This window comes from Phocoena phocoena, chromosome 14 (assembly GCF_963924675.1).
Source record: "Phocoena phocoena chromosome 14, mPhoPho1.1, whole genome shotgun sequence".
Classification (NCBI taxonomy): Eukaryota; Metazoa; Chordata; class Mammalia; order Artiodactyla; family Phocoenidae; genus Phocoena; species Phocoena phocoena.
Genome location: NC_089232.1, coordinates 11,381,219 through 11,409,215, shown reverse-complemented (window position 1 = coordinate 11,409,215; position 27,997 = coordinate 11,381,219). Strand labels below are relative to the sequence as shown.

The 27,997-nt window shown below is 43.9% G+C and overlaps 1 protein-coding gene across 1 annotated transcript in view; it reads right to left on the bottom strand.

Moving 5' to 3' along the window:
* TMEM87B (transmembrane protein 87B) overlaps positions 1–26,414 on the bottom strand; it is a 48,522-nt gene extending 22,108 nt beyond the window's left edge. Inside the window, exons 1-11 of the mRNA XM_065891633.1 lie at positions 26,256–26,414; positions 23,431–23,491; positions 19,598–19,689; positions 17,656–17,790; positions 16,636–16,689; positions 15,144–15,234; positions 13,255–13,316; positions 12,832–13,015; positions 9,845–9,944; positions 5,838–5,931; positions 422–493 (exon numbers count right to left, since the gene is read on the bottom strand). Coding sequence (XP_065747705.1) covers positions 422–493; positions 5,838–5,931; positions 9,845–9,944; positions 12,832–13,015; positions 13,255–13,316; positions 15,144–15,234; positions 16,636–16,689; positions 17,656–17,790; positions 19,598–19,689; positions 23,431–23,491; positions 26,256–26,414 — 1,104 coding nt within the window. The remainder of the gene's footprint in view (positions 1–421; positions 494–5,837; positions 5,932–9,844; positions 9,945–12,831; positions 13,016–13,254; positions 13,317–15,143; positions 15,235–16,635; positions 16,690–17,655; positions 17,791–19,597; positions 19,690–23,430; positions 23,492–26,255) is intronic.
* Positions 26,415–27,997: the final 1,583 nt, after the last annotated feature.

Sequence of the window (27,997 nt, the reverse complement as noted above, 5' to 3'; positions counted from 1 at the left end):
AGCTCTGTAAACGGGAGCTGCTTCCTCTGCAGTACCTGCCAAGCCCCGTTCAGGGACCACACTCCGAACATACGTAACAGAGTTGAGCAAAGGCGTGGGAGTGGCACAGTTTGCACTTAGGCCTCCTATTTAAATTCCAAATACTTCACTCATCAAAAAACTTCACTTTAGTACTAAAACTACCAAAGCTGCTTTTCAAGCTTTCTGGATGACCGATAAGTTTCAACAGAAGATCAATTTCTAAAATAGCACAACTCAACCAATTAGGCCTGCTGTCAGAATTTACAGACATGCAAATATGCTTTATTACATAAACACGATCGAGACCGAATACTTCTGAAGCAGTAGTGAAAGCACACAGGCCCCACCATCCTGACAAGAGAAGCACCTTGAACGTGCTGCTGCGCTAGGAAAAGGATATCCACCAGCACAAGCTAGAGTCAAGAAGAGACAGAGGGAGGCTGGCCAGGAGCACAAGATCAGAATCATTTGCCTGCAGCAAAACAGCAAAAGAATCAAACAAACAAGCAGCAGAGAAGAGGCAGAAGGCTGTGGCTTTGGGCGCTCTCAGGCTATTTTTTTTCTATTAATGTAGAATTAGATTCTTACAGGAGGAGCCAGATGAGGTTCACCAAAGGTGAAGGAAGCAGGGTCATTATCCCAGCACTCAATTCTATAAGGACGTAGTCCTGCTTCTTTGCTTGTCATTGGTAATCATTTAGGAAATCCACTACCTTTTTGCACAGAGAAAGCAGACTTTTCATCTCAGTAATGAAAATTACCAAACGGCAATCTAAAAGCAAACGTCAGAAATTCAGGTTGAGGCAGAAATGGATGATGCTAAATTTCCTTTCTCTCACCATGAAATACTAACCAAGAGAACTTTAATTTCTGGATTTCTTTATGACTTTTACCTCAAACATGTTTATTAAAAACATTATTAATTAAGCAAGCTAAATCTTTCCCCTTATTTTCCTTATCTCCCCATCCCAATCTGGCTCATTATGTGTTGGACCAAAGCCATTGCTGTCCATAAAGGTGGTAAGTTACCCTCATTCAAATCCAGATGGAATTAGAGCGTTTGCAGCCACTTTCCTCTGGAATTTTCTGCCAAGTTGGATTACTATGTATTTTTCCCAATGAACCAATGTACCACCTTGGAGATGATTAAGAACAAGAATACTTTGAAATACATATCTGTAAATTACCAGGAGAAAAGATAATATAGATTTTTTAAATGTAAAGTTTACAAGGCTCTAAGCATATACAAGTTTAGAAGTAAGACAACTCCAAAAGGAATAGATGTCTTAAGCCCATTTTCTAAACTCACAATGACAGAAGAGAAGACATGAAGATTGGAGACAGTAACGCTGAGCCCAGTAGCTAGTTCACCTCCCCTGCAATTCTGCCTGTCCAGGTCCCAGGATGTTCGCACTGCCCGCCCCTTATCCTCAAGTCAGGTGAGAATCCCTGACAAGCGATGAAGCCGGGGCTTCGGCAGAGCGGGCTCCACACTGGGGATGAGTACTCAGAGCTGGAACCCTGCTCACCAGAACTGAGGAACGGACTTCACCTTTTGACCAACTGAATGACTCTATATGTTTTTTTTTTTTAGCGTAGAGAATATGAAAAATTACATTAGAGTCAGAAATTTTTACGACTCGGAGAAGATCAGATTTATATTACTATAATTTTATTCAGTAAACTTGGATTCTCAACTGGTAGCTCTCAACAGAAGTAGAATCCAGTTTTCAAGCAAGTTGGTCGAAACAACTCTTTAAATCAGGTATTATCCCTTTACTGACACCCCTCGGACACTAGGGGCTACCTGGACGTAATTTAGGAGGTCTGCAAATGCCTCACTGTAGGAAAAACTCCTCGTGTGAATGAAGTGTGTGTTTATATATAATCTGTGAAGAGGCTCCACAGCTTTCATCAGATTTGCAAAGGCATCTCTGCTGCCAGAACCCAAACAAGGCTAAGAACCACTGCTTTCGAGAATAAAAATAAATTAAAAGATCTTTGTTTTGTTTTTAACTTGGAAGCATATCGAGAATTCACAAACGGGGAATTTAAAGAATAGATAAGACCGGGTTTACCCACAAGGAGCTCAGAAAATCCTACCAACAGTGTTACACCTGTTAGCGCACCTTCAGAAAGGGACAGCTTCCTGTAGAGAAGGGACACAGGCAATTTTAAGCCCTCCGGCCCTCCCTGTGAGAGACAAAGATGAGAACATGGAAAGAAACACAAGGAAAACAAAATCACATTTTACGTTAAAAGCTAAAAGACAGGGCTTCCCTGGTGGCGCAGTGGTTGAGAATCTGCCTGCTAATGCAGGGGACACGGGTTCGAGCCCTGGTCTGGGAGGATCCCACATGCCGCGGAGCAACTAGGCCCGTGAGCCACAACTACTGAGCCTGCGCGTCTGGAGCCTGTGCTCCACAACAAGAGAGGCCGCGATAGTGAGAGGCCCGCGCACCGCGATGAACAGTGGCCCCCACTCGCCGCAACTAGAGAAAGCCCTCGCACAGAAACGAAGAGCCAACACAGCAAAACTAAATAAATAAATTAATAAACTCCTACCCCCAACATCTTCTTTAAAAAAAAAAAAAGCTAAAAGACAATTATCAAAGACAATAGCAACAAAAAGAACTGTGTAAAAATAAAAGCTTATGAGTTTCAAAGAGGACATAAATGTCAGCGAAACAGATACAAATTATGTTCTGGATCCGCAGAACCCTGCATTCTGCTCTGACCAGGTCGTAGTTTCTCTAGAATCCCTCCCATTTCCACGAATGCATTTTAGAGGGTACTGCCTAGGAGAGAAAAACAGTGGAATTGCCCAGACTCCACTGGAGTCACCCAGTCAGCAAGGAGGAGCCTCAAGGATCGGTTAACACTGTCTCTGAAACTTTTCCTGCTGTGCTATGGCCTCTGGCCCACCACCTCCAGCGAACCCGCTCTCTTGCTGTCCACCGTGACCCCTGGAATGAACCAGGCAGACAGGTGCGCCTCGGGAACTCATCTCTCTGCAGCACTAGCCACTGCTGAGCACCCCTCCTTACCAAAGCTTTCCTAGCCTCCACCCCAGGACGACTTCCTGGTTCTCCCACCTCCCTTCGCCCTGGACTTCCTTCCATGCATGTTTCTGCCCCACGAGGCACTATCCTGGTTCCTCTCCACTTGCTGGTCTACCTGTTCTTCTTGGGTCGCTTCCACGGCTGCGACCTTCTCCCACACAAAGCTGACTTCCACCTTCGTCACCAGCTGACTCCTCTTGCTAAGCCAGGCTGGGACTTCCAACTCTCTCAGGCAACTCAACCCTCACCCACTGTGGTCCCTTATCCATGTTTACCACCCTGAGAATGGCAACACTGGTCCAGCCACCTACTTGAGACGTGCATGCCTTCCTGGGAGCCCTCTCTCCCTTTCCCCACCCATTTCTAGCCAGCTTGTCATCCAGAGTCCTTCTTCCATTTCCTCTGCCCCACTTCTAACCCTCACTATCCCTCCTTTGGCCCACTGCAAAGGACTCCTTACTAGACTTCCCAGCTCTAGACTCTCCTTTCCCAGGCATTTTTTAAAATGCCATCCTTGAGTTCTTTCTTACAAGATTTCATCATGTCAGTCACCTGTGCAGCCTCAGCTCCTTGCTACTTTCCATAAACTCTCAAGCATGCCATTCTATCCTTCCCTTCTGGTCCCACCTTCCATGATTCTCCTACACGCGTTACCTACAGGCAAGCTACTCTGAGACATCGTGCCACTGTCTCTATATTTTCATGCTTCCAACTATTTGGTCCCCTTAAATCTTCCCAGAATGCTTTCCCCTCAGTTCTTTTCCTAGTAAACCCCGATTTGTCCACTCAGTCTCAATTAAAAGGTCACCATCTCCCTGAAATCTTTCCTGATTTTCACCCTGGAGTAAATTTCTCTTTCCTCTGTCTGCACAGCACCTCTCTAACGTGGCAATTACTATTGCTATGTTGCTCCTAGTTACATATTTTTCTTCCCTACCAGATCGTTCAATATGTGCATTTAAGTTTGCTGAACTAATAGAAAAAATAAGGATATTTTTTGTTCGAGGAATCGCTACTTTTTCACCTTCAACTAAATTTCTATATTGAGGTAACAACAATGCATGAGTATATTTCTATTATTATCACACACTAAAAATAATCCGATTTCAATGATACAACCATTTTAGGACACAGTAAAGGATATGAACCATACGAAAATGGAGTCAATAACGGCTAAAATAATGTCACCAAATACAACAGCTAAATGGTTAGAACCCTGAAAAATAAAAATAGGGAAAAAAATCTGAATGTAAAAGTTTCATTGTATTATAATAATTATCATCTGATGAAGAAAAACAATTTATCTCATATCATTGTTTTATAAAAGGCCACATAAAAGATGTTATTGCCTAAGAGAATTGTGTTTGAGCACATGGAAGTTACCTGTTATGGTGTCAACAAATGTTTGTCATCAACTTGTCCCGTGATAACGTAAAAGTGTGTTATAAAGTGGCAAATAAAACACAGCGCATCCCACCCAACTCAGGTCAACCATTTCAATCTCTGCCCTCTCCGCACCAAACCTGCAGCCACGGCTCCTAAAGAAACGGACTCCTCCTCATCCCCACGTGTGTGAAAGGACATGCAAAAAGTAAAATAAGGAAAAGGAACTGTGTGGAAGGGTATAAACAAACCATAGGCTGGATGCGTACTCAAGAGCTGACAGAGAATCATATTTAAAACGGTCACATCTAAGATGCTGACTGTGTAAAATTTTAAAGAAATACAATGCAACCTATCCGTGGGATGTTTATCCTTTCCATTTTCTTTCTAGCAAAGATTAGTTTTCTGTGAATTATACATGTAAATGCAAAGTTCTTCATTATTATGTAAGAGTAAAAATAAATGCACCTTTCAAGGAGCAGGTGTATCTAACCCAGAATGCAGATGTGTCAAAGACACCAGAAGAAGAGTGAAGCTTTTAACATTACTGGACAAATGTCCTGCTTTAAGGGTCAGATCAACCTACATGAAGTAGACGTATGTGGCAATATACAGATTATTCACTCTGTGCACAGTGATCTGATTTAAACATCTAATCCAAAAGACGTTTTGAGTAAGAATTACAAGGTTCTCTGAATCAAGTAAAAATATAATAAGCTTCTTAATCACTCAGTTGTCAGCCATATTATTAAGGAAAACCTAGAGCTAGAAATGTACGGGTCTTCACAGATACAAATATTCGCTCTTCTCTAGAGTAAAGCATTGCTGCCCATGTTGCTAGAGCCGTTTCTCCCCAGAACACTACCTCCTCCTGGTTTTTCCAAGCGTGGAGTCTACTGAATCCCCCAAATTCTGAGCCCACAAGAGTCAGGGAAAACTTACAACCAAAGGAGACTTTAAAAAGCAATGACACGTAATATCTGTACGCACAAAAGGTAAAATTAACTGTTCTTCACTTACACGTTTAAGCCAAGGGTTAAGGAAGAAATGAACGTGTTCAGACTACATAATGATAAAGATGAATGTTCTTCATGAAGAGCAACCACGAACATTTTTGAGATGGAGCTAATTCATAGGATGACGTCAGGTGGTGCCTTCATAACCACATCATTTAAGAAAGTGCTCTGTTTAGCCTTATACTTTCAGGACGTATTAAAAAAGGGAAAGAGTCCACAGGGGGGGAAATAAACTCAAATTGGGCCTTTATCACAAATTTCCTATCTTTAAAAATTCATCTCAGGAGATAGAAAGTAAAATCATATTTCACAGCAACGACAAAAAAAAGTGCAAATGGAATGATGTAGTTTTTACCCCAATGACTCTTATCACGCCTTCAGTAGCTGCAAAGATAAAGTAAAGGATCCCCAGTCCGATGACCCGGTGCATGACTGTTCCTAGACGAGGCCTGGTACAAGGAGAAGCAAACAGAAAAAAGAGAAAGAAGAAGCAAGGTAAGTAAAATGTATCTGACTACAGTAACTGGCCCCATTTCCAACACCAGGGACGTCACTATCCAATCACGTCAGTCCCTTCCCGCCTCAGAGGTACTCTGTTTTGGGAAACAGCATTGTTTCCTGGGAAGAAGGCAGAAACAGGCTCAGGGAAATCTGGCCTCCTTCTCTAGGACTTGAAGCTGTACTGATGCCTATGAAGCAACATTTTTGAGGCCAGAGGATCTTGCTGCTGAAATCCAAGCAATATGATTAACATAACCCAGGTACTATGTCTATAGAATAGACGACAAGAGTGATGAAACCTAGGAAGTAAGTGCCAACTTCTAAGTGCCACTGGCAGAAATAATCATTTAATTCTTTCACTAACAGAGATTGTAAAGTGTTCTGAGATATGTCTTGTCAGCGATAATCCACTGGTTCTATGACTTGGGCAGAGAAATAGCAGCATGTCAGGAGATCCGAATCCCACTGCCTTCCCCTCTCAATACTCCCAAACGACAGTCTGGAAAGACTTCAGCTTTCATTCTTCGGATTGAAAAGAATTAAAATAACACTTTTGATTCTTTGAAAGTATAAATGAGTTGAGAACGTGCAAAGACGATGATTTTTGCGATTAGTCATTTGAAAATAGAACTGAAATTTCGAGAATTCCCTGGTGGTCCAATGGTTAGGACGCGGCGCTTTCACTGCCGTGGGCCCAAGTTCAATCCCTGGTCGGGGAACTAAGGTCCCTCAGGCCGCACAGCGTGGCCAAAAAAAAAGAACTGAAATTTCATGACACTTGCAAGTCAGAATTCATTGTGAATACGTTTTAACTCAAAACCCCTCTTTTCAGAGTAATTAGAAGAAAAAACTGGTTTTGAAAAAAAATACTTATGATAGTCATCTAAGTAAAAACTGAACTAATACCCACAGCTCATATTTCAGACAATTTATCTAACTTAGTTCATCTAAATTCTGGTTCACTATAGCCAGCTTACTGGAACCCTGCAACAGCCAGAACTGTTACCGCTTTGTAAGGGTTGAACACAAGTTGACAGTGAAGGGATTCAGTCAAAAAGGGCTGAGCCCTCACCCACCAGCTCAATCTTCTATCCCTTCTCAGCCACCACCCTCTGCACCCTGGCACCCGATGCTCATAACTACAACTGTGAGTTGCCACTGGGACCCACAGGGTTTTGTGTTCTATATACTGTACTAAGGCCAAAAAACAAAAGAAAGCAAAACGAACGAAAAGAAGGTTTCCTCGCTACAGTCTTGGTAACTGCACCAGTCCGGAGCTCAGAAGCACACGTGCGTGCATTAGTGCACGCTTACTGAGTGCACGCCGTGTGCCGCCCAGCGCACTGGGGCCTTGGGATACAGCAGGACACAATACAGGGAAGTCACACACAAGTGGGGGGAAGAGACAATAAATGCTAAGAAACACATCAAAAGGCATGAGGGACTAGAGTGATGGAGGATGGGCACTGATTAGGGTCCCAAAGGGCCATCCTCCCTGGGGGGTGATGGTGAGACAGAGAACTAAAGGAAGTGAGGGAGCAAACCACGCCCGGGATCCGGGCGGGAAGCTGACAAGCAGAGGCCTTTCCTGCGCTGTGAGACAAGTGTCTGCTGGGTTTAAGGAACAGTGAGAGCAAGAAAAGCAGCAGGAGGGAGCAGAGTGTTTGGAGGGAGAGTGGCAGGAGATGAGGTCAGCCATCGGAGAAGCCACAAGATGGAATTTGGGTTTCATTGAGTGAAATGAGCAGAAAAGTAATGAAACTGGAGTTACATCTTAAGAGAATCATCTTGGCTGCTGCTGTGTTTGAAGAGACTGACAGGAGACCAGGGCAGAAGTGGGGAACCCAGTTTGGAGGCTACTGGAGTGTAGTCTCGGCAGGAGAAGGTGGTGGCCTGGACCAGGGTGGTGGCCGTGGAGGGGCGGGATGGGCTCATTCTGGACACGTTCATCTGTCAGAGCCACGGAACTGGATGAGAAAGCCTCGGGGATGCCGGTCGCTAGAGAAGAGGTCTGGGGCCTGAGCCCAGGGCCCCCCAACACTGGAGCTCGGGAAGACGAGGGGGCTCCAGCACAGGAGACCCTGAAGGAGGCTCCACGACCGGGTACCTGCACGGGGGCTGAGCGGGGCCCTGCGATTCGGCGAGGAGAGGTCAAGGTGACCTTGACAGGCACAGTCTCAGTGGAGGAATGGGGCCAAACCTCACAAGGACAGAAAACGAGGGAAGTGGAAGCGGCCAAGTACAGACAACACATGTGAAAAATGCTGCTGTACACAGGGGAAAAGCAATGAAGGAGAAGCAGAGGAGAGGGCCATCTGGGTTCAAGGGAGGGTTTGCTTCTGAAGATGACAGAAGTAACAGTGTGCTGATGGGAATGGCCCACCGGAGAGGGAAATTGACGCTATCAGAGAAAACAGGACAGACTGCTGGAACAGCTTCTTTGACAGAGGAGGTAACAGGACCCAGGGCACCAGGGCAGGGCGGGGCTTAACCACACACAGGGATGGTCCACGCCGTACAGGAGCAGAACAGGCCGCGTGTGGCCCAGAGGTGGGGAGGATGACACAGACCTGACGGCCGCAAGTCCCTTCTGATGGCTTCTAATTCCTCGGTGAGAGAAGAGCCAAGATCAGCTACGATGGATGAGGGTAGGGAGGTGCGAGGAGACAGAAGGGGTAAATGGTCTTCCGCAGAGCAGAGAGTCAGAACACAAATGGCACGGGGACCAAGAAGTGCCAGCAGCACTGAGGGCGCCCTTCAAGTTCAGGGTCACGGAGTGAACTGAGCCAGGCAGTGGGGTGGGGTGTTCTCCTCAGGCTGACGCTGCAGCCCCGGCTGAGCCTGCGCAGCTGGAGAGCTGGATTCATCGAGGGAGGCCGACAAAGGGAAAGGCGGAGGGTCTCAGGCGTGGCAGGGGTCATCAGTGCCCTGCCGGACCGTGGAAGGCGGTGAGATCAATAGGCCAGAGGCCCCACCAGGGACCAAGAGTGCCTACAGCTGACATATTAGAGAAAGTGAACAGGAAACGGGGGAGGCTGAAGAGTAGATTGCTTCAATGTGCCACCATGGAGAGGGTGCAGTTATACACAATAATAAATAGATAATAATCAAGTCTAGAAAACGGCCAGGGGACTCAGTAGTTGAGGGGAAGTGACAGGTAAGAGTGGCAGAGGTGAGGGGGTGAGGTCAGGTTTCTTAAAGGATCCTCAAATCACAGGGAATCCTGACAGTGAAGTGCTGAGGAGAAAGACAACAGAGCAAGTGCTCGGAGCGGTGAGGGATGAGGGGAAAGCTGGCAGCTGACAAGGCCTGCAACCCGAAGATGCAGCTGTGGTCCAGTGTGAGGGCTTGAGTTTCTGGGAATCAGAGGGTCTTAGGCAACAGGCTCTTCCATGTTCATGCCCAGGGACTCAAAGGTAAGAGGGAGAAAAGATCTGCTTGAGAGGGTCCCGAAAGCGGGTCCTCAGGCGACTGCCAGGTTTCAGCCAGAAATTCTGCTGAACCTGGTGTTTAATGAGAGCGCTCTCTCTTACAATAGCTCATACACAAACATGACCCCTAACTATGTTGTCTAGGAAACAGAAAATGGTCTGAACTTCGAGAATCATTTAAAATTTTCCATAATCCTTATAGTTGATTATTCATCTAACTATGAAGTTACTGGAATTCAACTTCAGGATTTTTGAGAAAAGAATAAAATAGCCAGTGCATGGAAATCTTTTAAAAACACGTCCTTGCAGGTATTTCCCTCTGGGATTTGTGGTACGACACTGAGAGGTGTTGGGTTTCACAGGGGTCATAGCGGAGATGGATGGATCACAGGGTGGGGACACGGTGACTTTTCTGGGCCCCGGTACTTACTTCACAATGCCGTATCCCAAGCTCACAATGATCACCAGGAGGCGAGCCAGCGTCCTCTTAATCGCAGATATCAACTCCGCAAAGATCAGTAAACCCTGGGCTGAGGGGGATGAAGGAAAATCATTCGCTCTGGGTCCATCTGGACGCCTGCCGCCAAGAGTCTAAATGTGTACTGTGTACAGTTACGTCCTGACCTCAGACTAAGTCGCCACGTTTAATTTAAAGGTCATCTAATCCAAGTGATGTTTGAAACCTCAATGAAGGGGATTCCTATCGGCTCTACTGGGCACAGCTTTCTCACGCCCACTGGAAATCTGTCTCCCCGAGCTCCCCTCTGTTCTTATTCTTCCCCTTGAGGCTACAAAGGATTGTAGCCCTTTCCTGTCCTGTAAATATCTGAAAACCATAACGCCCTCAGGAGCTCTCTTTTCTCCAGGTTGCCCTCATTCACGCTCCTACCGTGTGGCTATCACAGTAAAAGACACACCATGTTCCCTGCCCTCGTGAAGCCTGTACTCTGGTCGGGACAAGTAAATGGACAGAATTCAGCAAGTGCTGGAGGTAACGCTGTATCTCCCAGGATTGTGATGAAAGCGACCTAATCCACACGGGGCAGGAAAATCTTCTCATAGGAAGTGACATCTACACCAGGGTTTGAAGGCTGAGTAGGAGTTAACCGTTTGGAGGAGGGAAAGGGGAAAGCAAAGGAAATGGCACATGCAAAGGCATGGGGGGAAAAAGAGACAAAGCCAAATATGCTGCAAGAAGTGAAAGTTCGGCATGTCTGCAGCAGGGAGGGTAACGAGGGAGGTCAAGAAAAGAGGCTGGGGCAGAGGCAGGACCCAATCACCTCAGTTTTAGGCTAGGCCATGAGTCAGGGCTTGTTGCCGAGGGCAGTGGGAAGTCAATGATAGTAAACAAGGGAGTGAAAAAGGAACTAGTAAACTACAGCCCATAGGCCAAATCTGGCCCTACATCTGTTTTGTAAATAAAGTTTTATTGGAACACAGCCATGCCCATTTGTTGTCTGTGGCAGCTTTCATGCTCCAATGGCAGTAGTTGAAAAGTTTCAACACAGACTACATGGCTCGCAAAGCCAAAAATATTTACTGTGTAGACTTTGCAGGAAAAGCTTGCTGACCCTTGGAATAAAGTAGACAGCTTTATTTTATCAAGATTGCTCTACTTAATGGCTTGGAGAGGAATAGACTGTAGGTGAGGAAACCGCTCAGGAGTCTATGCCAGAATTTAGCCAAGAGATGTTGAGAGTGCTGGCAGTAAAGATGGAGAGGAGAAAGCCATTCAGAAACGAGTTGTGAATCCACCTAATTCTTATAATTCTTGTTTTCAGTTCATGTTTCTCTGCCTTCTCTAGAAGAAACCACAAGAGACTTTGCCCAATACCTTGAAGAAGAGCAGATATACTAAATTTATTACATTTGCCTAACTGCCAATCTAGAAGCAAAAAACAAAGAAGTCAATTGACACGACCTATTCTTAATGTATCCTTGCTGGGTCCTAACAATCACTAAATCATCATTGCTTGATTTTTCTGAAGTCTATCCTTCCAGGACCAATGCCAAGCAAGACAGCCTGGGTTACAGAATTTACGACTGGGAAAATCAGAAACAACATCAGCCCAGGCCTCGTCTGGCGCCTCTCCTTTCCACAGGACTCCTCAAAGACAAGGACAGCAGTCTGGCGTTTCTCTTCCAAGAGCCTTCTGGTGTCATCTCAGAGGGCCTGAAGGCCCTGAGGAAGATAGATGGTCTTTCCTTCTCTCCATGGATCTCAGGCTTTTGCTGCCCCTCACCCAAGTTCACGCCACCCTCTTCTAGACAGAGACCCCCACCACTGGCAGCAAAGGAGCTGACCCGCCTTCTCTGACATTCAAGAATGCTTTAACCCCCAGTCGTATGCAGCAGCTCTATCCTTCCCTCCTTATCTGGTTTAGGGCAGGCATACACACATACACATGCACGCACGTCACTAAAACTTCTTATAGGGTAATAATACCTCTAACATGCCTCCCTGGATGTTTGTGTTTACTTTATTGTCTTGTACATGTCTTTTTAAACTTTTTATTTTGGGAAATTACAAACATTCTTTGACACAGAGAAAGCGATATAATGAACTCCCACGAACCCATCACTCAGCTTCCATAATTACCAACATTATGCTAAATTTGTCTCATCTATTTTCCAACTCACCCTCTTTTTTTCCCGGAGTATTTTAAAATAAAGAGCAGACACAACTACACCCTTTGAAAACCTGTACCACGATCATTTGTAACTGACCACTCAGAAGCACATTCCTGAGGGCTTTCTATCCTTCTGAGCTATCTCCCTTTTGAAGGTTCAGCGATGGAATGAATTGTACCTTTACTTTTCTGGCCCTGTTGAACTCTATCTTCTAGAAGTCTGGGGCACCCATCTGAGGATGCCCCACTATATGTCCTGCCTGCTTGCCACATTCCACTGTGTAAGCTGGGATGGTGTCTCCCATGGTCACGTGAAGTTCTTTGCAAAAAGGGTGCAGTCACCATCCATCCTGGCACTACTAACTTTACTCCCTGTGGCCAAATTTTCTTTTCTTCTTTGGAGGGGAAAGGAGAAGAGAGAGGACGGGGAAAAATACAGAGAAATATGTTAAAAGGATTGGCAGCACCCGATGTCCCCAGTCCAGAACTTCGTGTTGTTTAAAGCCAGTCACGGGTAGCTGAACCTTAGGGAACAGGAATTTTCTTTTCCCCAGGAGGGAAGTAAGGGAAAGCCAGCAAGAAGAAAACAGAAAATGAAGACAACACCCATGCTAGCCTAGATCAGAGTCCTACTCTGATATTCTCTTCTTGGCTTTCCTCCCCTTCACCTATATGGTTGTTCCCAAACCACTGTATGAAGGTGGGGCGGGGAGTCCCCACAGCTCTGCTCACAAATGCTAGGTGACTCTTGGGTCACACCATATTCATGGACACAGTCACCACTTACTTGATAACCCAGTGCTGTTGATGTTTTGGTATTCCGCATAAAAAACTGCTTTTTCAAGCATTCCCAGGAAAATAACAGCTGCAATCCAGAACTGGATTCTTAGTATATCTTTCCAATAGCAGGCAGACCACATCAGCCAGAGTATGCCATATAAGATATAAACGATACACATCACCATGTAGAACTGTGGGAGGAGAAGCAATTTTAGTCAGTTAAGCCTTTTGGTCATTTGAAAATTGACATTTCTACATTCAAGTTTGCAATCCTTTATTTTCCAGTCACCATGGAACCAGAAATAGAGGGTATGTCAAAGTGTTAGCTACTGAGGAATTACCACCACTGAGCTCTTAAAATGTTTAAATGTTCCAACTGGGATACAAAACTCATTTTTAAAAAAAGGAAGAAATGATGAGAGATACTTACAATCATCAGAGGCCAATCTGATGCAGAGATATATCCATGAGGCCCCATCATAGAGAGAGAGACTGTGAAGGCAGGGTGGGGATAAAGAAATGAAGGCATTAAAATTAACAACCAGTTTTCCTTAAGTTTTTCAATGTAAGCTCATTTTAAGACTCCAAGAATACAAACCAAGTTAACAAATGCTGAATTTTAACCTTTGATTATGTAACTGTATAAAGATATCTTTACGTTATTTGTATACATGCTCTTGTAAAGTGTGAGCCAAGTCAGATCTTATGCAGACAGCAAAGTAGTCCTGGTCTGAGATTGGCCCTGGCTGAGTCCCTGACCTAGCTGAGGACTTTGTCTTTCTTAATGTACCTTGGATAAATTCTGAACTCCAGGGACTTCCCTGGTGGTCCAGCAGTTACGACTCCAAGCCCCCAATGCAGGGGGCCTGGGTTCCATCCCTGGTCAGGGAACTAGATCCCACATGCTGCAAGTAAGATCCCACACGCTGCAACTAAAGATCCCACACGGTGCAACGAAGATCCCGCACGCGGCAACCCAGCACAGCCAAATTAATTAATTGATTAATTTTAAAAATTTTTTAAAAATTTACTGAACTCCAGAATCTAGTTTGGGTTGTTGTCCGAGAGCAATAACGAACAGAGTGCCGAATACAGCGCAAGACTTGCAAGGCTTAGCAACTGCGCCAGTTACTAACCAGCAGAAGCTTAAAGCTGCCTGCTGGCGTCAGAGGAAAAGACGCCACACCTGGGAAGGCAGGGCGCACAGGCTGGGGAGCAGGATGGCAGCAACGCCCCTGCTCCCTGTGTGGCATGGTCTGGGCCCATTACAGTACCTCCGGGAGGAAGGCCTGCTTCACACTCTCCAGAGCAGCCCCCCCACCAGCTTCCCCGTGGAAGACCAGCTCTGGGCCTCCTCTGCGGCCATGCCTGACTCACCTCACTGCTTTCTCCCTCCTCTCTGGACTGGGTGCCCCTCAGAGACAGAGCCTGGCTTCACTTCTGTGCCCCAGTGGGTGAATCAGAGCAGTTTGCAAATCCCCAGGATCCTCACATGCTGCTTGGCTACTGTCAGCCCAGCAGATACCCAGTCCAGAAAATGACCGCTAAAGCAATTCCAGGACCCATGGAAGCATTCGCTCCCTTGAAAACCACTTAGTGTGAGCCTGCTCTCACACTGGGCACCAGGAGCTACGGTTTCACGAGGCAAAGAGCATCTACCTTATGGGCAGGCAGGGGAGCTCACAGACCACAGAAGCCACAGTTGCCAGACATGCTACTTCTACTCCTAGGCTACAAACAGATTCCTTTTCTTAAACTTTTTAAAGAACAAAAATTTTGAACCCCTGATGATGGCCATTTTCAAGTAACAGAATATAATCCACTTCAAGTACGATTAAGGTGTCACCTACCCATTTCTACATGTTACAAAAATTTTTTTTAATCTGGAAGGATGGAGAATTTTGTATCCTCTATCAAGTTAAAACTTTTTAAATTTATCTTTTTTTTAATTCACCCTTTTATTTATTTTTTTCTTGGCCACGCTGTGCGGCTTGTGGGATCCTAGTTCCCCGACCAGGGATTGAACCCTGGCCCTCAGCAGCCGAAGCACAGAGTCCCAACCACTGGACCACCAGGGAACTCCTAAAATTTATCTTAAATTAATTTAAAATTTCCATTCCATTAAAAAATATATATATTAGAGTTAAGATAAGCATAAAGTTCTAAGTACCCCAAATAAACAGATTATTCATTTTTGTGATTAACAGAAAATCATTTTTGAATAATGTGTTTTAACAGAGAATGTAGATTTGGGTTAATGACAAAAATACAGAATACAGTAAAAGCAGACAATAAAACATGCATACTGTTTAACTATACCATTCAAATTCCAGCTTGCATCTGTTTTTTCTGTTTTAATAGAAACAATAAAGATATGAAACCCATCTCTCTGTGTTTTGGCTACAACATCCTGAAACAGAAAAAAAATCCTTCATGTTATTTTTTTAAATTGCTATATAAGATAAAGCTAAATGATTGTCCACCACATTTTAAAACAACTTTTAAGAATTGAATTGGGTTACTTTAAAAAAAAAACAAAACACAGATAAAAGGAATGATGGGCTGTGGAAGGACAGTGGGTAGTGGAAGGATTTCCTCCATTTGTTTTTTTTTTTACCACCATCCTCCCAGACCCAAAGGGATGGAAGAGGAAAAAAGCCTTTTCCACTTGCCAATGTTTTCTACTTTTTATATTTCTACAGGTTTTCCCCCCAATGTTACCATTCTATGTTTTATTTAATACTACCTTTCAAATAGTTTTTCTAATATCCTAGTATAATCAAGCATTTATTTATTTATTTATACTTTTTGGCCATGCCCTGTGGCATGTGGAATCTTAGTTTCCTGACCAGGGATTGAACCCGCACCGCCTGCATTGGAAGCGCGGAGTCTTAACCACTGGACCACCAGGGAAGTCCCAAGCATCCAGTTTTAAAATGTGTGTCCTTTTTAATTGAACTGGGGGAGAAAGATGTCAGATAACATTGCTGGAAATGACTCAGATTCGGTGTATAGGCTAAAGTATTTAAATTCCTTAAGGCACTCTGTTGCTAGCAGTCCCACTGAGGCCTGAAACTGAGCCCACTGGGACTGCCTGTGAACCCTGCAGTGCCCTCACGTAGCTGGACCAAACTTTTCACACTCCTCCTTCCTGAGTATTTCCTATCCTTCCCTCTCATTTCCTACTCCTCCACCTGTGACAGTTTCTGTAAAGCAAAGAGTTGGTCCAGCCACTGCAGAGTGAATGCCCTTCCACTACCAGACTACTCTGTAAGATGTTTGGAGAAAACAGTATGAAAGCAGAAGAGTCCCAGTCTAAAGGCAAACATCAAGCTCTTCTAAGTCCACTTTCAGTCCCTACACTCAACTCCTTGTAATCCTCACAACCTCTTAGTCTTCTGACTTTGAGTAATTTCCCCAAATTCCAAATTTCCCCTCCCCCTCGTGCTACATCATGGTTTCTATCTATTTCTTTACTTCCTTAATGACGATACAGCTCCGCCCACTGCTGTGCTGTCTCAGGTATTTGGCAGCGGAATTTTATTTTTTAAAATAAAGAAAGACTACATAGAAGTTACTGTTAAATCACACCTTTAAAGAGATTTTTAAACAAAGACAGAACCAAGCATGTACAAAATTCACACAGACATATGTAAGGAAATATACTGTTTTAAATAATGCTTCTCTTTTCTTTCCTAACTCTACTAACCCTACTTTAGATCACTCTCTGAGTACCTGTCCATCAACAGATTCTGCTCAGTCTTACTCTAACTTGTATGTATTTGATTTAAAGGCAAATAAAATGACTTACCGCTGACCCTTCCTGGTTTGTAACATTTCCGGTATTTGTCATTAGTTCTTTATTCTGGAAAAATAAAATAAAATAATTTCATTTTATATTGTTGCATTTCCATAAGGAAAAATAGTTTCAACAATTAAGAAAAAAAATGTGTTATGAAAAAAGTAAAGATTAAAGCTGAACACCAGAGAACAAATCTCACTGTATCCCAAACATGCGTAACAAAATCCTACTTTTGAAAAATTACTTCCTTAATCAGGGCAGTGGTTACCGTTGGCAGGGAGGGTAGTAGGAACTCAAAGGGAGCTCGAGGTGCTCAAAAGCCCTGATCTTGATCGGGATTCACACGGGTGGGTTCAGGTTGTGAAAATTCATCAAGCCCTACGCTGCTGATATGCAAACTTTGCTGTAAGTTTATGTATATTTATTATACCTTGACACAAAGTTTTAAAACAACCCTTTAACGTTTTTATTAAAGACATTTTCATTTCAGAATTTACAGGACAAAAAATCAGTTAAAACGACTCACAGCCTCACCACCCAGAGATGACCGCTGTTAACATTTTAGAATCTAGTCTTCTAGGCTAGGAGGAGAAAGTGCACAAAGGAGAGTGTTCAAGTGTGTTAAATGCTGGTAAGTCAAGTACACTGACAGACTTTCACTACGAGTAATAGACCTAGGGATCTAATGACATGGTGGTCACTGGTGACCTTGACTAGAGCTGTTCTGATGGGATGATGGGGGCAAAGCCCTGACTGGGGTGGGCAGAAGAGAGACGAGGGATGGAATGGCAGCAAATCATGAAAGGATGATAAAAGGATCCTCTTTCAAGGATGCTGCTGCAAAAGGCACAAAGAAATGGAACAATGGTTCCACTTATTATGTACTGCCACACACACAGAAGAACTAAACCTAATAATTGACAACTTAAGCACCTTCCTTTATCAAAATACTGATAAAACAGAAGTTGATACTTGCATTCACTGGGAGAAACGTAAATTCTATTTCAACATCGCAAGACAGGTACTCACATTCAGTGGGGGAAACACCTGTAAATCACTGTTGCAATCTAAGTTTTCTTTTTTTGTTGTCCAACATTCGCTGTTCTTGAAATAATGACCACAAAAGTCTTCACTGACACTAAGTTCATGTTTTTGTGACAGCTCCTATGCAAAGTAAGAGTCTATGTCATAATTTATTTCCACTTAATATCTAAATAATACCAAAAAGTTATTCAGCTTGGAACACTTGAAACATGCAATAGAACAAAATATCCAAAAGAAAAAGTTTTGAATATAATTTTCAGTACAATTGAGGTAATCATAACATTTTAGCCATTCTGATATTCTCAGATACAGTAATACATAATATAAGCATTCTCTTATAGTAATAAAAGTGATTAAGATGTTACTACAAGGAAATGGTTCACAGAGAAATACAAAATACTTTGTCCTGGGGCTACTTCCATTTTACTCCAGGTATAAAAGATTTTACAGAGAAAGAAAGCAGCATTTAATTGTAAGGAAAGATAAACCAAACACTTAGTAACATAAAGCAAAGATGGCAAACCCAACTGAGTGCAGGGGGAACACTCATTTACACATCAACTAACAACGAGGCTCCTAGATGGATGAATAAAACCGCGCTCCTAATGGCAACTCCCAGGCATGAAGAAAAGGTTAAGAGGCTTCCATTGGCCAAATATGAGACAATTTGAGCAAAATACATAAAAACAGTAATAGATTATAACCCACCCAACAAAGTTAAAATCAATGAGTCCATATTGATAATTGATTGACTGACAGACGGATAAGAGAGGGGAAAAGAGTGCAACCTCATAGTCGAATGCTAATAAATGTAGAAGAAAACATGGAATTAGAAAATCATTGTTTAGCAATCATCACAGTGGTAACTGTGCTTTGATTCAGGCAAGAATCAAAGAATGTTAAAACAAGGACTGATGAAGAAACAGGATATTTACACATAAATACAAAAGTATTTCTTCACAAATTATTGTTAACAACAAGGAGAAAAGTAGTAGCTTTACAGTGGAGAAACCTGGCAGAAACTTCCTTAACTGATCAAAGTTAACATCACCAAAAATGGGACAAAACAGTATACTTTCTGGTATGCCTGCCAAAAATATAACCTGAATTTAATCACGAGGAAACGTGAGAAATATTCAAATTGAGGGACATTTTGTAAAAATAAATGGCTTGTACACCTCAAAGATATCAATGTCATGTCATGAACCACCCTCAACACCTCCACCCCCCCCAAAAAAACCCTGCAGAAATACAAGGTGATCCTGGATTGGATCCTGTACCAGAAAAAGAAAAGAAAAGAAAAAAGCTGCTAAAAAGGATGTTGGTGGGACACTGGCAAAGTTTGAACATGGTTTATTAGCTATTATATCAATTAGCATTGTATCACTGTTAACCTTCGTAAATCTGATCTCTGTACTGTGTAATCTAAGGGAATATCTTTGTTCGTAGGAAATACACACTGACCTAACCCGGTCTCTTTTTCCTCCTCTCACACTCTCCCCCTCCTTTTTCCTCCTCACCTCTTTCTGAGGTCTACTCATACTCACTAAATCTACTCACACTCCCTGAAGTTCTAGTTCTCCCTGAAGTTCTAGTTCTAATTTTTTGAACGAAGTGACACTTTTACATTTCTTCTTTAAATTGAGTTGATTTTCATTTGTGCGTGACCCACAGTCCCCTTATCAATGGTTTCCACAACTCTGATTTAAATATTTACTAACATTTTTCATAAGATACAAGGAAACTAAAAGATCTGTATTCTCAGAAAGCATATACTTTGATATAATTAATGCATTTATTGCCTAAGTCCCCAAATCTGTGGCACTTCTCTATTCCTGGCCTCCTCACTTGATAAGCTAATAAATCTTAAAACTCCTAACTTTTCCTTCATAGTTTTAGACACATTTAAAATTTGTGTTTTACTTACTTCCAGCTTAGAATATTCATTGTGACAGGTATGCTGTTCCAAAAGCCACACTATGGTAAACTTCACAGGCCCAGAGCACCTGAATGACTTAACTGTTTAGAGAAAGAAAGTCTCATTTTACAACAGTAATATATATACTCTAACATAAACTTAAGGTTTCAAGAATGCAATTTAAAATAGACTACTTTGGACTTCCCTGTGGCACAGTGGTTAAGAATCTGACTGCCAAGGCAGGGGACATGGGTTCGAGCCCTGGTCCGGGAAGATCCCAAATGCCGTGGAGCAACTAAGCCCGTGCGCCACAACTACTGAGCCCATGTGCCACAACTACTGAAGCCTGCGCGCCTAGAGCCTGTGCTCCACAACAAGGGAAGCCACCGCAATGAGAAGGCAGCACACCGCAACAAAGAGTAGCCCCTGCTCGCCACAACTACAGAAAGTCCGCGTGCAGAAACGAAGGCCCAACGCAGCCAAAAATAAATACATAAATGTTTCTTAAAAAAAAAAAAAAAGTTCCTTAAAAAAAAAAAAAAAATAAAATAGACAACTTTAAGGAAACCATGAGTAAAGTATTACCTAATTTCTCCAAAAAGTCGCTGCAAAATGAGACAGATAAATTCCTTAAATTAAATTATTACGGTTAACCAAGGCTGAGGCTGGTAGAGTTTCTGGGGCAGAGTACCCAAGAGGTGGGAACTACACAGAGAAAGGGTCAATGAAATCTGCATACAGATCCTTGGTCTCTGGCTGCATAACAGCCTGCCCGTGCACAGGGACAAGCTGAAAAATTCTGAGTTCACATGGGGATGGGAACTAGCCAGAGAGGAAAGGCCTCAGTAAACACACCCCGTGTCTGGGAGAGACGCAGAAGAGTCACACCTTAGAAGTGGTGCTAAGTTAGTTCTAGAGTAAAGGCTACCCCTGATCCCTCCTAAAAGAAATTAAAAACAAAATTGCAAAGGATCGAACTGACCCCAAAGAAACGTAACTGTCTGCCAGAACAAAGGTGTTCACACAATACAACATTCTAGTACTCAAGAATGTAAAATTCACGATATCCACTATCCAAACAAAAATACTAGACATACAAAGTGGGAAAAGTTGAGTCATAATCATGACATGAATCAGTCAATTTGACAACGATGTGCACTGTTCTATGTGTCTATCGCAGTTCCAGTGTTAGGACTACCATAGCTTCATGTTCAGTTCTGAAATCAGAGAGTAAAAGCCCTCCCACTTTGTTCTTTTTTAAAATTGTTTTGGCTATTCTAGGTCCTCTGTATTTGCATGTAAGTTTCAGAAACAGCTAGCCAGTTTCTACATAAGTCTGCTTGGATTTTGATTGGGATTAATTGAATTTATTGGTCAATCTGGGGAGAACTGCCAGTATAATGTTAAGTTATAGATTTATCATAGATGCCCTTTATCAGGTTGAGGACATCTCCTTCTATTTCTAGTTTTCTGAGAGTTTCCATCATGGATAGGTGCTGATTTTTTTCAAATGCTTTTTTGTATATATTGAGATGATTATATGATGTATTTCTTTTATTCTGTTAATATGGTGAATTACACTGAGAGATTTTCACCAGTGGCTCCACATGATGGCATCTTGAATGGAGTAGCTAAGAGGGGTCACCTTAGCTTTCCTTAGGGAAAGCAAGGCATCTGATCCACCAAACAGCACGGACACATACCCAAGGGACCAATGCTTAACTTTGTAGGCACTAAAATTTGGTTCTGGGACTTCCCTGGTAGCGCAGTGGTTAAGAACCCGCCTGCCAATGCAGGGGACACAGTTCTGAGCCCTGGTCTGGGAAGATCCCACATGCCGTGGAGCAACTAAGCCCATGCGCCACAACTACAGAGCCTGCGCTCTAGAGCCCGCACGCCACAACTACTGAGCCCATGCGCCACAATTACTGAAGCCCGCACACCTAGAGCCCGTGCTCCGCAACAAGAGAAGCCACCATGACGAGAAGCCCGCGCACCGCGACGAAGAGTAGCCCTCGCTCGCCACAACTAGAGAAAGCCTGTGCGCAGCAACGAAGACCCAATGCAGCCATAAATAAATAAATAAATAAATAAATTAATGAAAAAAGTCATTCCTAACAAATATTTTTTTTTAATAATAATAATAAAGTAAAATTTGGCTCTGTGAGAACTCAGAGACTCAGTTTCATCTTTCACACCATGTATGTAGGTGTGTAAAACTTAATGCCCAATTACTCACTTAAACAGTAACTATAAAGTAGATGATGAGAAGGCTGCTTGGTGAATATGGCAGCAGAACAAGGAGGCTCAGGTGGGCACTTCATCCACCCCCGCCAGCCACAATGTTAGAGCTACGGTCATAGTTACAGAAAGACCTCTCTCCCATCAGTGCTGGGACACTGCCAGCTTTTACCTGACTAAACCCTCATTTTTTTTTTTTTACGTTTTTGTTCCTAACTCCCTTCTGCTGCCTCATTTTTCTTTCTTTAGATATGTTAATACTAAATTGTGGTCTGCTTTTAGGCTGATCTCGGACATTACATACTGATTTAAAAAAAATTCAAATTCTGTGTTTCAGTGGTCCATATAATTTTTTTTCCCCCATGTAATTTTTTTGTCTGCACCAGTGTTTTAAATCTTGTCTAGACAGTGAGACATGAATTTATTAAAGCATTGAGAGGCCAAAATTTTTTCCTCACCCACCTTGGGCTTCAATTTCCTCTTACCAAGCTCTTATCACCACTGATGATCTATATCACGAAGCTGCTTTGAACCACCTTTGCTTTCTAGCTGATGGCTGGCCTACTTCCGTCAGCAAAGACCACACACAGCAGAATTCTCCAAAAAATGTTCAGAGCATGGTGTGAGAGATAAAAGGGCCACGGCTGTGGGTCCCACGAAGCCAATTTGCTCTACCCAACAAAAAAACTACCCCTTACCCCAAACTTTAACTCTGGCAACCAACTGACCTAGTCAAGTTACTGGAAACACCTAGAGGGGTTAGTGCACAGTAAATATGATCCAATGTAAACTCATTAAAAATACCGCAGGGCTTCCCTGGTGGCGCGGTGGTTGAGAGTCTGCCTGCCGATGCAGGGGACGCGGGTTCGTGCCCCGGTCCGGGAAGATCCCACATGCCGCGGAGCGGCTGGGCCCGTGAGCCATGGCCGCTGGGCCTGTGCGTCCGGAGCCTGTGCTTCGCGACGGGAGAGGCCACAACAGTGAGAGGCCCGCGTACCGCAAAAAAAAAAAAAAAAAAAAAAAAAAAAAAATACCGCAAACCTCAAGATCTATGACTTGGTAGTCATGACACACCAGTATTTACACAGACAACACAGTCCCTAACAAATATTTTCACCTTCATAAGCTCTAAAATCCTAATTGTTAGTGTCTAATAATTTTTATTTCATACTGTGATCATGTGTATATTTAGAAAATTTTCAGAAACACAAAGGTTTCATCACAATCATGGCATTTCATATAACCATAAAAAGAATTTACTGAATTTTAAAAGGGATTCAGAGTCAAATTTCGGAGGTCAAATACTTTTTTGCTGAAGACTTCTTTACTAGGTTTTAACTATAATTTTTAAAGAATGATTCACATTACATTTTCTGAGACAGGATCAGAAAAATGCATTCTTGAAAATAACTATGACCCGACTGGAACAAAAGAAACCCTTAAAATGTTAGGATCACTTAAAAACATTTGCCTAGTTTAAAATATATAATATTACAATGTGTTATGTTAGTTTATGTTAAATTAATGCATGAGTTGATACTACATGTTGCTCATTTATAATTTATTGTTATTTTACTGTTATATTAGTTTATTATACTTACCAGAAAACTTGATCTCAGTAGAGTTAAACATAGTTTTCCTAAATATCAAAGGTCCTGATTTCTATAATGAAAAACAAAGAAATACAGAGAGCTCTTGTTAAAAAAATTTCTCTCTACTGTTTAAGAGTATAGTTTTATCCTGGAAAATACATAGTTCTAATCCTTTAACTCCTATGCCTGGAGTGATTATTCTTTGAAAACGTAAATCTGGGACTTCGCTGGCAGTCCAGTGGTTAAGACTCCGTGCTTCCACTGCAGGGAGCACAGGTTCAATCCCTGGTCGGGGAACTAAGATCCCACATGCCCCGTGGCCTGGCCAAAAAAAAAGGCATTAAAAACATAAATCTGATCACATCACTCACTGGCTTAGAACTTTGTCTCATGTAATCTACTCCCTGCAGTGGATGCGAGGCTCCAGAAGGCTCCTGGGGCCAGCAACACACGGCAGGTGAGTGTGGCTGCCGCTGTACGATGACTGCTGTTCAGACAGAACCTGTCTGTGCATCTGCAGCTGCTCTCGTGGTATCAACATCAACGCACTTCTGATAAAACAACTGACCCTGTCCCTGAGTTATGGTTTACCGCTGTCTCTTTATAAGAGACCAAATCTCACTGCGCTCACAGGGCCCCGCCCACCTCTCTCGCACCTTTCCTGCAGTCCTCAAAAACACTATACTCCTTCCTGCCCTCAGGACCCTAGTAGTCAACTTGAAACTTACTTGAAATCCCCTCCCTGTTGCTCTCTTTATCTAGTTATTTCCTTCTTATCCCTGAAAGCCCAGTTCAAATATCCCCTTCCTCAGGGTGTCTTCCCCTGGGGCCCACACCAGGCCAGGCCCTCCCTTCCATGGTCTGTAAGACCCATTCCTCACAACCCGTACCACAACCAAAATGAAATCTTACACTAGTTATTTAATGTCTGCCCTCACCAAGAAAAATAATCCGGTGAGAAGGGATTACAATAAACAAACATGTGGTTAGGAATTAAAGAAAAACACTGACAGGACAAGCAGCTCTTTCTTGATAACCTCTTCTCCCTCCTCAACAGTTTCAACATCAATAAAACCCCGGGCCCAGACCCCTCCTCTGAGCTGCATATCCACATACCCAATTACCTAAAGGTCATGTCCACTGGATGTCCAATAGACAGTCCACACTCACTTGCCCTAAACCAGACACCTGGTCAGGGAACTAGATCCCTCATGCCACAACTAAGAGTCTCACGCCGCAACTAAAGATCCCACATGCTGCAACTAAGACCCAGCACAACCGAATAAATGAATATATTATTAAAAAATTTTTTAAAAAAGAACCATTTCTTGATAGATTTGCAGAACAACTGAAAGAAAACTCCACTTTCCTTTCCTGTTCTGAAGAACAAGTTTCGACAACTTAAAATGGGGAAAAAAAAAATCAGCCTACTCTTTGCAACGAGCTTTATGGATTGCTACTGTCCTGAATCACACAGGACTAAAGATTACGTGGGACCCAAAGGTAATTTTTTCTTCCTCACGCAGGAAGCAAAGTCATTCTCTCCCCATGGCCTTTGGAATCTCACCATCCAAAGTATACTTGGCAAAGATCTTTACAGATATGGTCAAGCAGTCTGTATGCAGCCGATTCACTTCCAACTTATTCGGACTTAGTTTATGCTACTGCCTACTCACTACAGAAGCAGCATCAAACGGTAAGTGTGGTTGTCTGAGTTTTGCTTTTTACTGTTCAGAGAAATTTAATGATGAAGATACGCAGGCTCTATCACTGGCGCACAAAATAGGGCACCAACCCAGAAGAATCCTGGAAAAAATGGTTGCACTGGGTCTTAAAGATTCAGAAAGATATGTACTCTCCTTCCTTCATGCAGCTTTTGTTATAGGAAGAATCTGTAGCCTCTGGTACTTTCTCTTTCCGGTTGGGGAAATCAAAATATAAGTTTTGCCTTTAGAATTGGGACATCGTTTCCATACATGTGGAAAATACTCATCTCAAACGGAGCTGGATGAAACCTCTGAATCTAGAAAAGCAGGAGATAAGGCCTCTTCGATTTCCTGTCTCTCTTCAGCAAATCTTTCCAAAATTCTACCTCTGCATTCCTCCCACATCATCTCATGTAACTACTGGATGTCAAGTTCTCAAATGGCCTGCCCTGGAAAGGAAGCGTTTCCGCACTCATGCCTCCACACTAGCCTTGCAAACATCCCTTAATTACACATCCTGCCCCCGCCCCGCGCCCACACACGCTCCCGGAGCTGTGATGTCAGGAACCCAAGAAGAGGGAAAGAGGGGTGGGGTGACTATTGCATGTTCCCTTCTCATTTAAAGAAAGAAAGAAAAAAAAAGGCACAAGCTCTTTCTAAATTTATGCGGAAACTGAAGCCCTGGAAAGTCCACCCTGTGGCCACACGGGTGCGGCCCTGTGGCTGCACCCGGGCACGAGGAGAGGTCAAATCCAAAGATGCCGCTAGGAGTGCCGAGGGGTTCAGGGCTCAGGTCTGAATAAACGAGGACCTGATCTAGCCAAGAGCAGGTCGGAGCAGAGCGAGGGGCCAGGACTTCGGGAATGGTGATCCTCATGAACAGGGTTCAGAAGGGATAGCAATCCCCCAGCACACAAGCTTGACTGATCCTCCCCACAGCCCAAGTCGGGCCGGAGGAGGGGGCGCTCCCCGCGCCGAGCAGACAAAGAGCCCAGAGAAAGTATCAGGGGACCCGGGGCAGGCCCGGCCAGATCAACAAGCCCGAGACCGGCTCCTGGAGCCCAGAGAGCGCGGGGAGGACCTGCGGGCCCGGGCAGCACCTCGCCTGGGTCCCGACACTCCACTTACGTCATTGATCGTCGCTGCCCAGAGCCCGAGCTCGGGGACGGCGCCCACAGTCGCCGGGCCCCAGCACAGGAGGCAGAGGGCAACTCGCAGCAGCGGGCGCCTGTTGGGAAGGCGGCCGCGGGATGAGAGCCAGACCCCGGCCCAGCTGGCAGCGGCCATCTTTACGCGGAAGCCGCACCTGGCGCTCCGTGGCGCCCGCCACGCCCCAGGCCCCGCACCAGGTGCAGCTCCGCCCCGGCCGGGTTCGGGTCCGGGAACTGTGGCTGGGGCATGGAGGCGGGGCTCAGGGCCCGCCGGGACTTGGAGCTAGAGGTGGGGCCAGAGAGTGGAAAGGAAAGGGGGCGGGCTAGAGGGAGGGGTCCGAGCATAAAGGCGGGGCCAGGCAGGGAGGGGAGCCGGGAGAGGAGGCGGGGCCGGGAGGGCGTGGAGGAGATGGGCGGGGCTCAGAGTCAGGCCGGGGGGAGGAGGCGGGGCCGGAGGGAAGACGGGGCTCTAAATCAGGTCCACGCTGGAAGCGGCTTCAGCCCGAGGCGGGAAGCTGAGGTCCCAGAATTTGCATGGCTCTGGTCGAATGCTTAGTGGGAAATACAAGATGGAGCTACTAGCTAAGGTTTTTCTCTGTGTATTTCAGTTTCTTGAATCCTCTGCATTTGTCCCCCGACCCCCTCAGCTCAGGGGAAATAAATTGTTCTCTAAATTCACTGTAAGTGCCTGGAAAGTGCTTTGAGGTCCGGTCCGTTGAACCCAAGGCGTAGTATTGTGAGTATAATGTCGGTAGGATGGTTAAAGATTTTTAGAACAAAGTTGCCTGGTTACTTAAAGCTCAGAGGGGCAGAGCTTGGGTCTGTCTTAACTGTGTACTTCGCCAGGCATTTTTGACTGTGAAACCTGAGTAAATGTCTTGCTGTCAAAGAGAACTACAGTAGTTTATTATTAAATGTAAATGTAAATAATGTCCAGAGGGAGAATACAGTCCTAGTTTAACATTGTCATTAACGTAAAATAGGATCGATTTATAGTCAAGAGGATCTGGCCTTATCAGTCATCTTAGTCACTTATTTAGACTAATTATTGAGAGCCTAATATGTAATAAAGACTGCAAACGTGCATTCCATACGTGCCTTTCCCGGCAAGCAGTTGTGATCATTTCTACGTGGGTGGAAATAATAGACTACGCCAAGGCCTGGAGGAACAGGAAGACCTACCAGATGACTAGTTATTGGTGTGAGATGGACAGTGGCAAGACTGCGAATATTTAAACAGTAGCAGAACATCCAGGTCCTCCTAAACACTTTAGTCGAAGACATCAGAGGGGCGATGATGGTTTTTAAGCAAGGCGGATGAAGTGACCAGATTATTTTGGTTAATCTCAGTCATATGAAAACTGTGTTAAGGAGGGCAATGAGATGATCAGTTAAGAATATTTCAATACTTTGTATGACCAGTTAAGAATAAATTACAGTAATTCAGAAATGGTGGCCTCAACCACAGAAGCTTCCATTAGAATAGAGATTTGGATGGATTCCAGAAATGTGGGAGATGGAGATTTTAAATTAAAAGACCTTGGTGATTGATTAGATATTGGAGCTTAGGAAGGAGAGGAGTTGAGTCTGGAACCAAGGTATCTGGCTGGAACAAATGAGGTGTGGGCCATCTGGAAGAGGAGAAAAGTTAGGAGATCCAGGACTACATGGCTTCACAAAGGGGTAATTTATTTAGGTAACTGTACATTGGGGAAAGAG